Genomic DNA, 16,358 nt, shown 5'->3' on the forward strand with positions numbered 1-16,358 from the left:
ATGCACCAGGTCTTCTTTAATGTAAGGTTACCAGATATTTTTCAATGAATCCGGGGATACTTTAATTAATTAACTGCCTTTCGGGGCAGCCACATCCCAACTCCTAAGCTGCCTATCGGAGCAGCCTCCCAACTCCTACTTGCGTGCAGGGGTCTCTCAGGCAGCGCAATGCCTCCCTTCCCATTGGAGCTGCCCCAATTCCAAGCTCTGATAGGCAGTGTGAAGCCTCCCTTCACACCTGAGAGATCCCCGCCCGCTCCTGCTTGTATGCAAGTAGGAGTTGGGAGGCTGCTCAATAGGCAGCTTAGTTGCTGGGGTCAGGGAAGGTGGAGGCAGCCCAGAAGCTGCATCTTTGAGCCCTTGCACCACCATCATTCTTAATTCTCCGCGTGCGAACTAACAGCCCTCCCGAGAGGCTGCCGCCGTCGCATCCCTTTTCCTTCTCCCCTGTTCGCTTCAACCCACTTTGGGGGCCTGAGGAGGTCGCCTCGGTACCAGTGCAGAACCGACCCGCCAGAGGGCGGCCACGTCCGCTGCGGATGCCTCTCTCCGCTCCCCCTAGCGAGCTCCCCGCCCGCGCTGCCTCCTCCTCCCCGCTCCTTGGCTGCCGGCTTGCACCGCGGCGCTTGCGGCGCTAGGTGGTGCTGCCCGCCCTGCTCCTCACGGTGCAGCATGGCGGCGGCGGCGGGCGCCTCGCAGCCCCAGGCCGGGGCCACCGCCGCTGCCCCTCCGGTGGCGACTGAGGAGTCGTCGGACAGCGAGCCGGAGCAAGAGCCCGGTTCCCCGCAAAAACTCATCCGCAAGGTCTCCACGTCCGGCCAGATCCGCCAGAAGGTGAGCGCTGTAAGGGTTGGGCCTTCAGGGGAGAGGAGGAGGAGGAGGTGGTGGTTATGCGCTTCCCCTCCTCCTACCAGCCTTCTTCCCATCCTCCATTTCATTCCCACTCTCTCCTCTCCAGACCAGCCCCGGGTAAACGGCGCTGCCGTGCAGGGCCTGGGCTCTCCGGGAGCCCTTCAGTGCGTTTCTCTAACCCGGCCCTCTCGTCAGCACAGGGGTGGTCCTTCCATCGCCCTTTGCCCTTCCCCTCATGGTCTATAACCCCCCCCCCTGGCTACTGCGTTTTGCAGGTTTTATTAGGGCCTTCGGCAAAAAACATATGCCCGTGGTGGTGGTGGTGGGGAACCCCTCATCCACCTCTTGCATCCTCCCATCTATCCCAATGAGGGGTGTGTGTGAGAGGGCACACAGGTGAGCAAGGGCCAAGGCAGCAGGTGGTCCTTGTGCTGCCCTGGCATTTCATCCACCTGGGTGAGCAAAGTGTGGAGGTGGGGCTGGAGGAGAAGATGCTTCTGCTCATTCTCCCCAGCGAGCGCACCCTTCTTGAATGGCGCAGGGGTTGGCAGGAGGGAGCCAATAGAGGTGAGTGGCTCCGTGCCATCACACCAACCTTCGCTCAGTGTGCTTGACTGTGCTTGCTCTCTGGGTAATGCAGTGGTTGGGATTGGGGCCCAGGATAGTTATGTATCTGTGTATTTAATTTACGAATGGCTTCCCGTGGAGGCGGTTTCACCACACAATAAAAAACCATATACAAAACAGCTGCATGTATAAAAAATATATAGGCCCAGCCCTTGCTGTCGCACTGAATTGAGTGAGAAGGCAGAGGAGTGAGTGGAGGCGACTGTCCCTGCAAGGAGTCATCATCTCAGCTTTCTTACCTAAGCATACTGTCTGTCTCTCTCTTTCTCAGTGGGTTGTGTGGTGGGTTCAGCTCTAGCCACCCAGAGAGAGTGTGTAAGTAAGCCATTTACCTGCGCGCTATCTCTCTCTCTGACGTGGCAGTAATACCCCAAATATATTACCCAGAGGAGCTACTAAGTAAGCAGGTGAGAGGTGACAAGGCACCATCTCTTCTTCACTCTCCCTGTCTAGGTGGTAAGTTAAGAAGCTGCCATGTCACCCAAAGTTAGTGCATCCAACTTTGGTGCAGCCCATATGCAAAGTGTAAGCAACTAAGTGGAGTTGGTGTCCATCTCTGCTATCTTGCCCTCCACTGGGCAGAGGTGGACTTTTTAAGAAAGAGTAGAAACAGTCAGTGATCAAGGGGAGGCACAATCTTTCTCTGGGCAACATGGTGGTTGTGATTAGGCCTAACAGAGGTATCACTTGGATAGGTGAGCAACTACTGACATTGGTAAGGAGCAATGGTCTCATCTCACCTGGCTGTAAAAGGGCAGGTAAATCAAGTTATGTGGAGGTGAGAAGTTATGGTAAGCAGTCATTCCAGAGAGAGAGGGTGGGGTGGGGGTTTTTGCTGGCAGATAATGAGAAGTGATTGCTCCTTGCAGGTGGCAGCAACTAATGCTCACCTAGCATACAATGGATACCTAGCATTCATCCAGTCTAGCAAGCAAGCAAGCTTTGTTCCCTGGTAACTGAGAAGGAAGGAAATGGCAGGGGCTCAGGAGGAATGAAGGAGGGGTGTCACCTCACTCTGCCTTGATGGTAGGTCTAGTCCAGCTCAATTCTATTCTCTCTCTCCCTCTTCTGGGTGGTGAAGTGGAAAGAAACAGCTACTTCAGCTCTGCACCCTCTAGGTGTCTTAGGGGTCCAATCTCTACTGCAGCCTAGAAAAAGAGCAGGTGAGTGAGCAGAGGTGGCTCCTTGCAACTGTCACATTTTTGCTTTAAGACATAAGTGACTCTGGGCAGAGGGGTCTGTGTGGAGGTGGAGAAGAGAAGGTGTTTCTGCAAAGAGACAAGGAGGAGGGACTCTACCTATCCAAAGGTGATCCAAACCTCCCAAGGGGGTTTCCTTCTGTCAGAGGTGGCAGTTCCTCCTCGGTGAGAGTTGGTCAATTCCTGTGTGTTGGGGCTTTGGCACCTTCCCAACAGTGCTGAGTCCTGATGCTAGGCCCCTATGTCTTTGTCACACACACAAATTCCTCTGCTGCATCCGGATGCTTCGAGCTGCTTAAATAACCCTCCCTAGGCCTTCCTGCAGTGTCCCATACCCATTTTAATTTTACTACCACAAAAACTATTGTTCCTTAATGAGTTTGGAAATTTAGAAGAGTGCTGCATCTTGTGCTTTGAACTGTGCATCTGCAGTCCTTGTTGTGTATCTCATTAACATTTCCATTATTCTGGCACGGGTTTGATGACCGTGTTTCTCTATGGCTTATTTTCAGGGGATGTCGTGTTTTTTTCCTCCTCCTGCCGTGGCTGGCATTGCTGCTGCGCCTACCAGTATTTTGAATGACCAGCAGCAATTCAGCCAGGGAAGCTTTTCCTATTGCTGCATCTGGTTGCCAGGAAAACCTGCAACCACTGAATTTCTCCGTGTTGCAACATGGTTATGAAGCCATACTAGAAAAAAAATTAGAATCTTATTGGAGGTACCCCTGGTATCTCTCAGAAGTCTGCAAATAACAGGTTATGTTTCAAGTTGTGAGCCTAACATTCAAAATCCCTTTTGTGCACATTGGGAGCATTTGCTGCCTGTAAAGCTTCTGGGATGCTACTTGTATCTTTGACGCAGTGTTATATGTACTTCAACTGGAAGTCATCATACCATATGGTTGGGTAGAGATAACAGCAAAAATGAAGGATGAAAAAACCATTGCCTTATGAAGGTTCATTATCTCATACAATGTCGTGTGACATTGAAATGGCTCAGCAATGTGTTTCACATTCAGGAAGAGAAAAACTCTGCTGGTTCACACATAATGCTAAACCAGGAATGGGGAACCTATTTCCCTCCAGATATCGTTGGACTGCAACTCCTATCAGCCCCAACTAGCATGGCATGTGGTCAGAAGTAATGGAAACTGCGAAAATCCAACAGCATGGTTTAGCACTGTGTGCATGATTCGGAATTGGCTGGAGTGAAGCCTTGGGCTCACTCACCCTCTCCCTCTGCTACATGAATGAACTAAGGACTTGCACAGTGTTCACGTTTCTCTTTCCACTAATATTTCCTTGTTACGTACAAACCATTGATCTTGGTTTTAAACGTTGATTTTGGTTTCCGCAGAAGCTGATGGACTGCAGAATAGGAGGAAAGAGGAGGCATGGAAATGGGGGTAGTGCCTACTGTAAGAAATGACAGTAGAGGAGGGATGAAAAATTGTGCGTTCAAAGGGGGCGTTCTAGAAAAAGGAAGGAGGGTAGGCATAGGTATGGGAGTGAAGATGAAAGCAAGGATACAAAAGGGGCTGCAGAAAAGGAGGGGATGGTGGATTCAACACTGGGTGAAGGTGAAAAGGGTGCTTAGTAGTTACAATGTGTAGGAAGAAGACGACTCCGGGGTGGACTCTGGGATAGGGGTTGCAGAAAAGGGGGGGGGGAGAAGGCATGGCCATGAGAGGAAAGGTGAAAAGTGGTACAAAATGGGGCTGCAGATTAGAAGGGGAAAGCTGGGATGATTGCTTGATTAGGCACAATATTCAGCAAATGGAATTGTATTAGTGGTGAGCAGAGCCCCATTTGTTGTTTAGTCGTTTAGTCATGTCCGACTCTTCGTGACCCCATGGACACCATAGCACGCCAGGCACTCCTGTCTTGCACTGCCTCCCGCAGTTTGGTCAGACTCATGTTCGTAGCTTCGAGAACACTGTCCAACCATCTCGTCCTCTGTCGTCCCCTTCTCCTTGTGCCCTCCATCTTTCCCAACATCAGGGTCTTTTCCAGGGAGTCTTCTCTTCTCATGATGTGGCCAAAGTATTGGAGCCTCAGCTTCAGGATCTGTCCTTCCAGTGAGCACTCAGGGCTGATTTCCTTCAGAATGAATAGGTTTGATCTTCTTGCAGTCCATGGGACTCTTAAGAGTCTCCTCCAGCACCATAGTTAACATATATTTGGAGAGAACTCTGTGGGGAAACTGTGGGTTTCAACCAATATTAAGCTTCTGAATGACACATTTTTTTCTTTATTAAATTAAGCCTGGAAACAGCCTTAAGTTTAAGATAGGAAAAATCACTTCTAATTTCTGCTGCATTGGTCAAACTTATGAATACATAGTATATATTGATTGATTGATTGATTGATTGATTAATCAAACAAAGAGGAGGAAACCTCATAAAACATGTAGTTAAGCCCACTATTATTTTGTAGTATTAATGCTGAAGTATTTTCTTCTGGAATACTGATTTAAAGTCACTGGCAGTGACATCAAACTGTTAATTGATTACTTGCTTTTTACCTCAGGTAGCCAAATTCTTTGTCTATGGAGAGCCGCTATCTATACTTTGAAGTAGGTGATTATAACATTTCCAATTGGAGAAAGTTCCTGATCTTCATCTTGTTTGAAGATGGACATTTGAAATTCTACTTCCTTAAATGCTTTTATCATATTTAAATAGTACACTTGCAGTGACTCCCTTAGGAATAGGGAAGGATTCAGAAGTCTCAAATATGTAAATTTGGACTCTAAGCGTTGGTGTGAGTGAGAAAAACACAGAACGAGCCTTTCCCAAATTAGAATGTTTTAATTGCAATAATTAGAGATTTGACATGGATGGATACCTTTTATATTTTGCCATAGTTCATATAAGGCCAATCTCCGCTCTGAATTCCCACTTAATCACTTGCCATGCTTTGCATCATTTCCTACGTCAATGTGGTTGTAAAAAGCCTAAACACTCTGCTTGTGCTATGTGAATATAAACATTTTAAGTACAAGGATTATAAACAGAAATTGTGTATAGCCATTAAGCTTCCATTGCTTTAATCTAACAAAAACCTCTACTGTGTTTCTCCTAAAATAAGACGGTCCTCAAAAATAAGCCATGCCAGGCTTTTAATTAGTAGTATAAATATAAGACATCCCCCGAAAATAAGCCGGGGGTGGGAGCTGCTTCGGGGAGCGCAGCGCAGCGCGAAGAGCCTGGTGAGAGGCAGCTGCGGCTGCAGGTGAAGCCCGGGATCTGCGTGGGCGACTGGGGGCGAACGCACTGAGCGCTGCGGCGGTGGCGAAGAGGCGCCCGATCAGCCCGCTTCTCAGCTGATCGGGCGCCTCTTCGCTACCGCCGCAGCGCTCAGTGCGTTCACCCCCAGTCGCCCACGCAGATCCCGGGCTTCACCTGCAGCCGCAGCTGCCTCTCACCGGGCTCTTCGTGCTGCCGCTTCGGGGAGCACAGTGCAGCGCGAAGAGCACTCTTCTGGTGCTCTTGTGCGTGCGTGCGCGCGAGGGAGAAGTCCCCTTTTCCTTACCCAGGTGCAGCAGCAGGAGGTTACCCCCGCGAGGTGGGCAGTCTGTGCTCTGCACACACTCACACACCGTTTCGCCTCGCTCCGTCTCTCCCCCCTCCGCAAAGACACCAAAAAAAAAAAAAGACATCCCCTGAAAATAAGCCGTGGTGTGTTTTTTGGGAGGAAAAATAAATATAAGACGTGTCTTATTTTAGGAGAAACACGGTAGCTAAGCAGTACTGGATTCTCAAGATAACAATTTTAGAATTACCAATTGCTCTATTTTGTGACTTGCTATCTTAATTATGTATACATTTCTTCATTTACTTCCTCTCTAGCTTTTGATCGCCTTTTCTTTTCCAACGAGAGATGGAAGATTAATGCATGATTAATGTGTATACTGTGCATGCCATTTTGAGGGTTTTCTTCAAAACTGACTTGTGTTGCTTCCACGCTAGAACTCTTTAATACTGCTGAGGAATTGCGTTTCTGCAATTAGGTGATAGTGGAAGTAAGGCAGATTCTTCACAGCACTCAATATAGCATTATGTTATCCAGTATCTTGGCCAAGATGCTTCTTTAATGTCTACTCATATCAAAGTTCAGCTAGCTAAGATGCTTTACATTGCTAATGGCAAGCTTCGTGTTTGCTGGTTCAGACATGTTACTGCTTTCTGGGAAGTGTGGTTTGGGGATTAATATTCATTTGTTCCCTATTTAGCCAGCCCCCACCCCCACCCCCTGACGGTAATATGTGTTAAATAAATGGCTTCTCTTCCATTGTAGCTTTTTATCTTTTCTTTCCATTACAGTAAAGTATTGCTATTTTACTATAATGAAAAGAGTGGGGAATGGTGAGAAACCACTAATTTAATGCACACTTTGGGAGTTGGGAAATTGGCCAAATGGGCAATTCAGCACTATTCCTGCAGCTGCACTAGCCAGGGTAGAAATGGAATGGGCTTGAACCTGCAAGGAGGAGCTTTCTGTTTAAAGGAACAGTTACCCTTAAAAGCTCTAATTGCATGTTGCCTGTTCATGAAGAACAGGCTGCTGCTGCAAAAAGAAAAAGCCACAAGTCGGGCCTGAAGAAACACTGGGCAACAACACAGAAAACAGTGGAATGTAATAATCCGAGAGTGGTTTGTGAGGATTCCGCATAAGAAGTGAGTGGAGAAAGGATGGCAATTCCAGGGGAAAGGACAACCCTGATGTTAATTCGAGCTTTATAGCTGCTCAGTCACATAAGGTTGACTATTTAAGATATCGGAAGGTTCAACAGGTCCTGAACAATAAAAGAGAAATATGCACATGACAGTATGCTTCCAATAAACCACAAGAATATATTCTAAACATATATTTCAAGCCTTTGGTTTGTTCTTGCTGTTACTGTGAACAATTACTGCCCTTGAGGAGTTTCTTGAAATGTAATACCTAGTGTTAGTTCTCAGCTATGAATTTAGTCTCCCAAATCATCCAGTGAGTTACAGTTTAAGTGCTCATTGCAATAAATCTCAAGTGCTAAGGCACTGCTTTGCTTGCATCTCAACCATTGGCAAGATGATCTGAAGTGTCCTGAAGGCCTGAAACATGGCTAGCCAGAAGATTCTGTTTTTACTTTAGTTTCTTATTCACGCTCACAAAGCAATCAAAGGTTCCTGTTACTTAGCAGTGCACTAAAGAACAGGTGGTACCTCTAGCACAGGCACAGGCATACTGGGCCCTCCAGATATTTTGGGACTACAACTCCCATTATCCCTAGCTAATAGGACTGGTGGTTAGGGATGATGGGAGTTGTAGTCCCAAAACATATGGGGGGCTGGGTTTGCCTATGCCTGCTCTAGCATATAACATTGCTGCTTAAGAGCCTTTAAAACTAAGCCCAAGTGACAGCCTCACTTAGTGATGGAAGCAGTAAACAAGGCAGACTGGCTGTGTTAAAGAAAACTGAGAATCTGAAGTACAATACTTTAATAATAGAGTTTTGTGTGCGAAGCTGTACTATGCCTTTATTCCAGCAGACCTGGAGAGAGACACAGGATTTTGGGAGAGGTGTTAGCAGGTGTTATGAAACACTGAATTTTGTAGTACAGCCTGCTTAGTATTACTCATACTCCTGTCTTTACAGTACTGACCTTTGCTGATGCACAAGCTGGGCTTAAGGGAAAAGGATCAGCAAAGACTCAGATTTTCCCAAAGAGAGTTCACTTTACAAGTTGACACCCATGGCTCCATAGCTGCCAAGTTATCCCTTTTTTTAAGGGATTTTCCATTATGCTGAATAGGCTTCCTCGCGAGAAAAGGGAAAACTTGGCAGCTGTGCATGGCTCTCTGTGTTTTCCAGGTTCCAGGAACCAGAGAAGCATTTCTGTGAATTGATATGAATGTTTAGGAAGTAATTGTACAAAGTTAGTTATAGACACAACACTGGCTCCATGTTGCTCCTGACTTCCCTTTAGTCATTGGCTGAGTTTACTTATTATTTGGAATATTTACAAACTACTAAACATTACAAAATACCATAGCAAGTGTATAATGACAATAAAAATATAACAAAATAAATCAGATACAACAGTTCATAATAACATAAAAAAGCCTACTGAATCATGCCAGTGGCTCATCTAGTCCAGCATCATGTTCTCACAGTGGCCAACCAGATGCCTGCAGGAAGTCTGCAAGCAGGATTGGAGCACTAGAGCTCTCTCCCTGCCTGTGGTTTCCAGCAACTGGTATTCAAAAGCATTTCTGCCTTCACATTCTCCAAAGGGAAATCCGATACTGCCCACAAGTTTCTGGAAAAGCCTCTCGAGAAACTCTGTGGAAGTAGGAAAGATTTTAGCATCAACACAATATATACAATACCGTATATGTTGGAGCTTGTCTAACTTAAATGGGCAATGTGTTGCAGAAGCCAGGTTCCATTGCATTGAGGTTATCATGTTGTTACACCATGGCTGTTTTCAGATGTAATACTAATCCAGAGATGCATAGATTTGAGCCTGGGACCTTTTCCATGCAGATCACGTGTTCTGTAAGTGTGCCTTGGCTGTGGTTCAAAATGGAGGGTAGGATTGTATCCTAAGCATCAATTACCCATCTAGAATGTGGGAATAATGATGACTCCCCTTGCATGGGAAGGTAAATAATATAAAACATTTAGTGCATTAAAATGTATAAATGAGAAATGTGAATACAGATTTTTAAATAAAATTAAACCAGTTAATTATGTAGCATAATATTTTACAGTCTGCAATATTTTGCTGCTTTAGAATTCACTGTCTTTTCTGGAGCTTGTGTTGTTTTATTAAGAAGTCTTATTTACATCATTACTTTGTCCTACCTTTAACAGTGCGGTTTATCTGTAGTTTGCAGTGCAACAGGACGTGGTGAGGACCAGCAGCAATAAAGACTTTAAAAATAGTTGCCACCTAGCTAAAAATAGAAATGTGAGACAAAGTACCGGTAGTTCAGACAATATCTTTTATTTGAGCTGCTGTATGTGTGTTGTATATGAGTATACAATATATAATTGTATATGAGTTTGACCAAATTGCAGGAGGCAGTGGAAGACAGGAGTGCCTGGCGTGCTCTGGTCCATGGGGTCACAAAGAGTCGGACACGACTAAACGACTAAACAACAACAATGTTTGTTGTTGACCAGGGCTAATGAAGCAATGACACCTTCAGTCATATTTGCTCCAGATTTTCTCAAATGGTTCCTCTTCTGTAGAAGTGTATTTTCCATTCATGATTCCATTCATGATTACTCTGTACTTTCCATTCATGATTCCATTCATGATTACTCTGAGAGTGCAATCCTACTTTGACCGTAAGGCCCAAGTAAACAATGGGCCTTACTCCTTGGAAAGTATGTATAGGACTGCAGTGTGAGTTTTCTGGAAGTACCTGATCCTGTAGCATTGTGTTAATAATGCATTAGTGGCAGAAAAGATTTCAAGATCAGTGATTGCTTATTTGTTCAAAAATGTTAAATACGTTACCTTTTTAAAAAAATAAACCTGAAGCCATGCAGATATTTTTGTTACTGTTTCAGTAGCACCTTAAAGACCAACTAAGTTTTTATTTTGGTATGAGCTTTCGTGTGCATGCACACTTCTTCAGATACAGTGAAATAGGAGTCCCCAGGCACTTATGTAGAGAAGGGGTGGGGAGGGGGTGGGGATGGGGAGGGGAGGGGGGATCACTCAGAAGGGTGGTGGAAGTGGGTGATTGACTGACTGATAGCTGTTGATGACCGAAAACGACTGCAAATGGTTTTGCATGAAAAAGCAAGGGTTGAGATGGCTGAAGATCACTTATCATGTATAATGAGATAAGAATCCGATATCTCTGTTCAAACCAGGTCCCTCCATGGTTTTGAGCTTGGTGATAAGTTGTAATTCAGCAACTTCTCTTTCCAGTCTATTTCTGAAATTCTTTTGTAGTAAGACAGCTACTTTGAGATCTTGTATAGAATGTCCTGGGAGATTGAAGTGTTCTCCTACTGGTTTTTCTGTCTTCTGGTTCCTGATGTCAGATTTATGTCCATTTATCCTTTGGCGTAGGGTTTGGCCTGTTTGTCCATGGTTGCTTGTATGCTTGTTTCCCACTTGTTTCCCACTGGCTCAGCATCCAGCTTCACGAGTTCGCTCCTGCCTCCTTGTTGTAGCAACCTTTTGAGGCAAAGCAATGATCCTAATTGATTTGTTGATAGTATATGAATTGAGACATAACAACAAACCACAGAGGACCTTTTCAGTAGTCCCATTTTCTCCCTTGTTTGTGGAATGCTGCACCTGGTGAGACCCACCTGGTGCAGACTTTGTCATTTTTTCAGCCCCAGGTCAAGATGTTTCTCTACTCCCAGGTGTTTGATGTGCTAATTGTGGTTTCCTCATCCATCAGCATTGTGCATAACATGCACCTGCCTTATGTGCAGCTCAGTTAATGTTTTCAGGGCACATCACAATCATTAGGAACTTGACATCCTTCAGAATGGATTCACTGACTAGTTTAAAGTGTTTTGGTGCCTCTGGCAATACTTCCTTCAGTTTCAGAAGGTTATGACATCAATTTGCACACCTGAAAAAGAAACATGAAAATTTATGTATTTATTATTTATGTTATATAAGAAATAAATAATGAATGCTTACAGACGGTTGGCTGCTAGCGCTCTCTTTATTGCCATACACTCCTCTCAACATCTTACCACCATGTTAGCACCCTGTTTTTGTTTGTGGGTATGTGTTCAGCATTTTTCAATCTGCATGTATGTACCTTTGAAATAATAAAAAAGTAGCTGTGCTGTTCCACTGTATCGCAGTTGTGCAACTCTGAAAATTAAGTAGCACAAGACAATAGGACAGGTGTTGGCAACGTTTTCCGGCCGTGGGCCAGAGGATTCCCACGGCCAGACATGGGCCGGACATGCACAGAAGCTATTTCCGGCGCCACGCTGCCCATGTCCGGGGGGCCAGAAATGGCTTCTGTGCGTGTCTGCAGTGCCAGAAATAGCTTCTGCGGCTGCGCAGAAGCTATTACTGCCGCCATGCTGCCCATGTCCGGGGCGGAGGAAATGGCTTCTGCAGCGTCTGCGCAGGTGCAGGCACCATTTTCGGCGCCGCTTGGCGAGTCTCCGAGCCACGCTGCGCCAGTTTAGCGCAGCGTGGGGGGGGGGACTTGCCAAGCGGATGGCTCAGTGACCGAGTGGCTCACCCCTTTATTTACAGGCAACTCAATTTTTGCATTTTGCATTTATTTACAGGCAACTCATGGTTGCATTCCAGGGGGTAAAGGTAAAGGGAACCCTGACCGTTAGGTCCAGTCGCAGATGACTCTGGGGTTGCGGCGCTCATCTCGCTTTATTGGCCGAGGGAGCTGACTAAGCAGCTTCTGGCGAACCAGAGCAGCATACAGAAACATTGTTTACCTTCCTGCCTATTTATCTACTTACAGTTTGACATGCTTTCGAACTGCTAGGTTGGCAGGAGCTGGGACTGAGCAACGGGAGCTTACCCCGTCGCGGGGATTCGAACCGCCAACCTTCTGATCGGCAAGCCCTAGACTCAGTGGTTTAGACCACAGCGCCACCTGCGTCCCTACATTCTGGGGGTAGTATGTAGTAAAAGCACTTTGGGTTCATTGGCAGGTGGGATTGCCAAAGTCTATTTTCCCAGATGACTGCCCCTTTTTATTATACTGTATATTATTCAAATTTTTGCTGCTACATGGGTGCTCCAATAAAAATGCACCTAATTTGCCACTCACTGTAGCACAATTCCATAATTCCAAACTATTTTTAACAACAGCAACAAAAAATTAAAGCCTGCAGCACAGGGCAAGAGGCCTTACAGGATTAGAGCCAGAACATACACATGTTTATTCAGAAGTAAACACTGCTATTTTTAGTGGAATCTCTTCTTTCTAATCCTAGACATGTGGTTTGGGAGAACAGAATTCTCATGTGCCTCTTGTTTTGCAGTGTCCCTCCCATTTGAAGTTCTAAGCACTTCAAGACATTTACTTATTTTACAAAATGTGTAATATTGGAATTGTGTTCTCCAGGGAAAAGGACCTGCATTGCAGGACAAGAAGTACGGTAGCTCTGTAACTGAAACTGTAAAGTTTGTGATAGAGAAAGGAGAGATTTTCCCAGCATACCATTTCACCTACCCCAAGGTCAGCTCCTCCCAATGTGGTTCAAAATTTGACATTTTTCTAACCACAACTGCAGAGAGGTTGCTCTTCTATTTCAGTCCTTTATTCAAAGTCAGATATTTTTTTTAATAAGAAAAAAGATGAATGAGCACTGGGAAAATGTATATTTATGGAATGATGGCTGCATCATGTGGACCCCCTGTTAAATATGAGTTAACAAGCCATAGCAATTGCACAGTAAACTTGTCGTCTGGAAGCAGACATTATTTATTTTTATGTTCACAAATGGATTCCTCCAAACCCACAAACAACATGGGGTTGGATCCAGACTCGCATTTCTGTGAACAAAAGCAGAAGAAACGGAGCTTTAGTGAAGGCTCCTGCTGGAAGAAGGAGGGAAGACAACTTAATAGTCCAAAACTCCACCTCCCATGCTGTTCTTGCCAGAACATGTTTTCAGGGGTCTGCAGAGACAGTGCAGTGTCTTGTGGAGTTCTATCCATAGCTAGTCTGGATCCTGCTCATAGTGTGCATTCTCATTCTTTAATATGGAAAAAAATAAATATGGAAATACAAAAAAGCTGCCACTGGATTAATTTCATTTGTAGTACATCTTCCAAGATGTCATCATATCTGAAATTTAATATTTAACTTCTCTTTACCACACTGCAAAAAGGGACATTCTTATCATAATTGCAGTTAGTATCCTAACTGTGAGTCTCCTTTAAAGATTATGTGATGCTTAGAGTAATGATTCCTCATTGCCTGAAGACTTAGTGATAGCTTGAGAATTCGTTGATGAATACAAATCCCATGCAGCCTCTGTTTTTTGGTTCACATAGGCCACTAAGCTAGCAGAAAGGGGAAAGAAAGCCGTTTTCATGGCTGTAATTGAAAGCTAGTGAGGTGTATGTAGTTGCTACAGTGTTGGACTTGGATGTGGAAAACCCAAATTCAGAACCACACATGTTCACACACCACAGTGTTCTGTCGGTAACTTGGTGTGAGTTACAGTGTCTCACACCAGTTTACTTTAAAGGGTTGTTTTGAGGACAAAGCATAGCTCCAAGCCCCCCCCCCCCAGGTCCATACGTTTTGGCTGGTCTTGCTGGCCAAGCCAAAAATTGTAGTCTCCAGCTCATCCACCCTAAATTTTTCCTGGGGGCAGAAGCTGGGTGGTGAAGGAAAGTGTGTGCTTTGCATACGGCTTCCCAGAAGTGCTTTGTAGTGGCATCCATTCATTCTTGAAGGTAAGGCCACTGTGGGATGTGTGTTACTGAGTGCCAGTGCTCAAAGGTACACAGAGCACCCTCAGGTCGCAGTGCCGAATACCTTTCCTGCTCCAAAGTAGGAATACGGAAGTGGGAAGTACTGTAATTGCTGGTTTGGCCCTGTGTAGCTAAGGATCTTCAGGAGCTTTCACCTTGGAGGTACAGGACAATCCCCAGCCTTCCTCGCACCTTTGGAAATGACAGGGATTGCCACACAACTGCCTGAATGATTCCATCCACTTCTACATCTAGGTGGAAGGCTTGCTGCTCACCATGCATGCCAGAGGCAGTACTTATTGAAGTATGTTCACTTTTTAACACACTTATTCACAACTTTGGTGTATTCCCAGTTTCATTTTACACATCTATCACACATGTTTGAATGGACAGGTGCTTCTTAAAACATGATGGTTGAAATATTAGTAGTCTTTTTGTTGTTGACTTCAGGGTTAGTGTTTGGCTGGAAAATGAATAGATTTCAGCTGTCAGTTGGAACACAGAATCTCCCACCCCCTTTTGTACAACTCTCCCTCTTATCACTACATTGTTGCCTCTACATTAGGTGGACGAGCAGAGTCCTGGAACTCAACTGGATATTGTTGATAAGATATGCATAGCCAGTAATATGTACATGGGTCTACAAAAACCACCAGCTGAATCAGAGCCATCTGACTTGATTAAGTTTATCCTGATGACTCCTGTGCAGATGGCAGAAAGCAGGACCTCATGGATAATAAAATAAAGGAAGCAACCATAGATCCTGAGCATCTATGGTAGAAGGCACAAATCTGCCTTCTGTCTTTTGTTTCACGTAGGTCACTCAGCTGCCAGCAAGGGGAAAGAAAGCAGTTTGAACAACTCTTTGCAACTACTCATTCCTCTTTTAATGAGTCATTGCATCCTTTAGGAAGCAAGTGAGGTTATTGAATTCCAAATTAATTCCTGGGAATTGTTTTAACTTTTAGTTGACTGGTACATGCATTTATTCCCAGTAATGATGCAGATAATTAAAATAGCATTGCCTCATATGACTGGCTGATTGCTATGGGATCTAAGAATAAATTCCTATAATAAGTCTGTTTATTTTTGAGTGAGAAGGCAGAGTAAGATTTCTCCCTTTAGCCCATTTGCTGTGGATCACTGTTCACGTAATGATACGTGACCAGATGTTGAAGCTAGATTCTAAGTTCTTGTAAGGATTGTAAAGGGAGGATAAGGAAAATGTCACGTTGCTTTCAGCCGTTACCATTTCATCAGATCTCATTGCTCAGAAGCATTCGCCAGTATCAAAAGGACTGAGCAATATGCTAGCTGGGAAGTGAACATCATGCCAAAGGAAAGCAGCAATGCCTGAAAAAGAAAACATGCTATAAAGTCATCTTGATCTTATCTCAAGCCCTTTCCGCCCAAACCCACCAAAGTCTTTACTAAGCTGTCTGCCTATAAATAGAACAGCAGCTCTCTTGCAGAGATGGGCAGCTGTAAACTACAGCCTTTTTCTCTCCCCCAGCAGCATCTGTGTTGTGTGAGAGGCAGCCCAACAACTATGTCAGGTTTTGGGGGTTTTTTTGCTAGCCTTTCATGTCTAAGTCGTGTATCTATGAGGTTCCTGTAGATAGTCTAATGCAGGAAAATTCATTGGTTTACTTTTACTTTGGCGGACAAGAATGTTGGCAGCCTTTTTGGGTGGTGGTGTTTTCTTTGAAAGAGCATTCTTTAAAAGAGATGGAGGAGTGCTCATCATTTGCACAGGTGAGTTTGTTCTGAAGGTGTGAATTCAGTCCCTGAATAGACTGGAAACAGGTTTGGGTATCAGTTCACAAATATATGAATAAAAAGAATAGAATTGGAATTGAGTACAGAGCATCAGTCTTACAAACTTGTGCTTAAACTACAGGTTGATTAAATACAAAATCAAACCAGCAGTCTGCTGGTTGAGCCTGAAATATTTCTTTGATCAGGATTCATTGGCAGGAAAGTTCCAGAAAACAAGCTAAACTGTCTAATTTAGGATCTGTTGTCACCCTTTTGGGGGCTGATATTTGTTTCTATTTCAGTTCATCAAATCATGAACCATTCAGTTGTACTCCCAGTAGTTCTTCAAGCTATTATTCATGTTAACCACACAAACCTTGCCTATATTTAGCCTGTTTTTAAGTCTTTGGACTATTAGATAATAATTTTCATTTGTTTCTTTAAGAGCATCAGTGGCATTTATCTTCTTATTCTGCAGACCAAG

At 44.7% G+C, this 16,358-nt stretch overlaps 1 protein-coding gene across 6 annotated transcripts in view; it reads left to right on the top strand.

The window, feature by feature from the left end:
* The first annotated feature begins 657 nt into the window (after positions 1-657).
* The window catches only part of DGKD (diacylglycerol kinase delta), a 74,637-nt gene continuing 58,936 nt past the window's right edge, over positions 658-16,358 (top strand). For 4 of the 6 annotated variants that reach the window (XM_035132659.2, XM_035132663.2, XM_035132664.2 and 1 more), the window contains exon 1: positions 10,435-15,871. In XM_035132659.2, coding sequence (XP_034988550.2) covers positions 15,701-15,871 — 171 coding nt within the window. In that variant the 5' untranslated portion in view covers positions 10,435-15,700. Of the gene's footprint in view, positions 835-10,434; positions 15,872-16,358 lie in introns of those variants that run through there. The other 2 variants (XM_035132661.2, XM_035132662.2) reach the window with 1 other exon arrangement.

Source organism: Zootoca vivipara, chromosome 5 (assembly GCF_963506605.1).
Source record: "Zootoca vivipara chromosome 5, rZooViv1.1, whole genome shotgun sequence".
Lineage (NCBI taxonomy): Eukaryota > Metazoa > Chordata > Lepidosauria > Squamata > Lacertidae > Zootoca > Zootoca vivipara.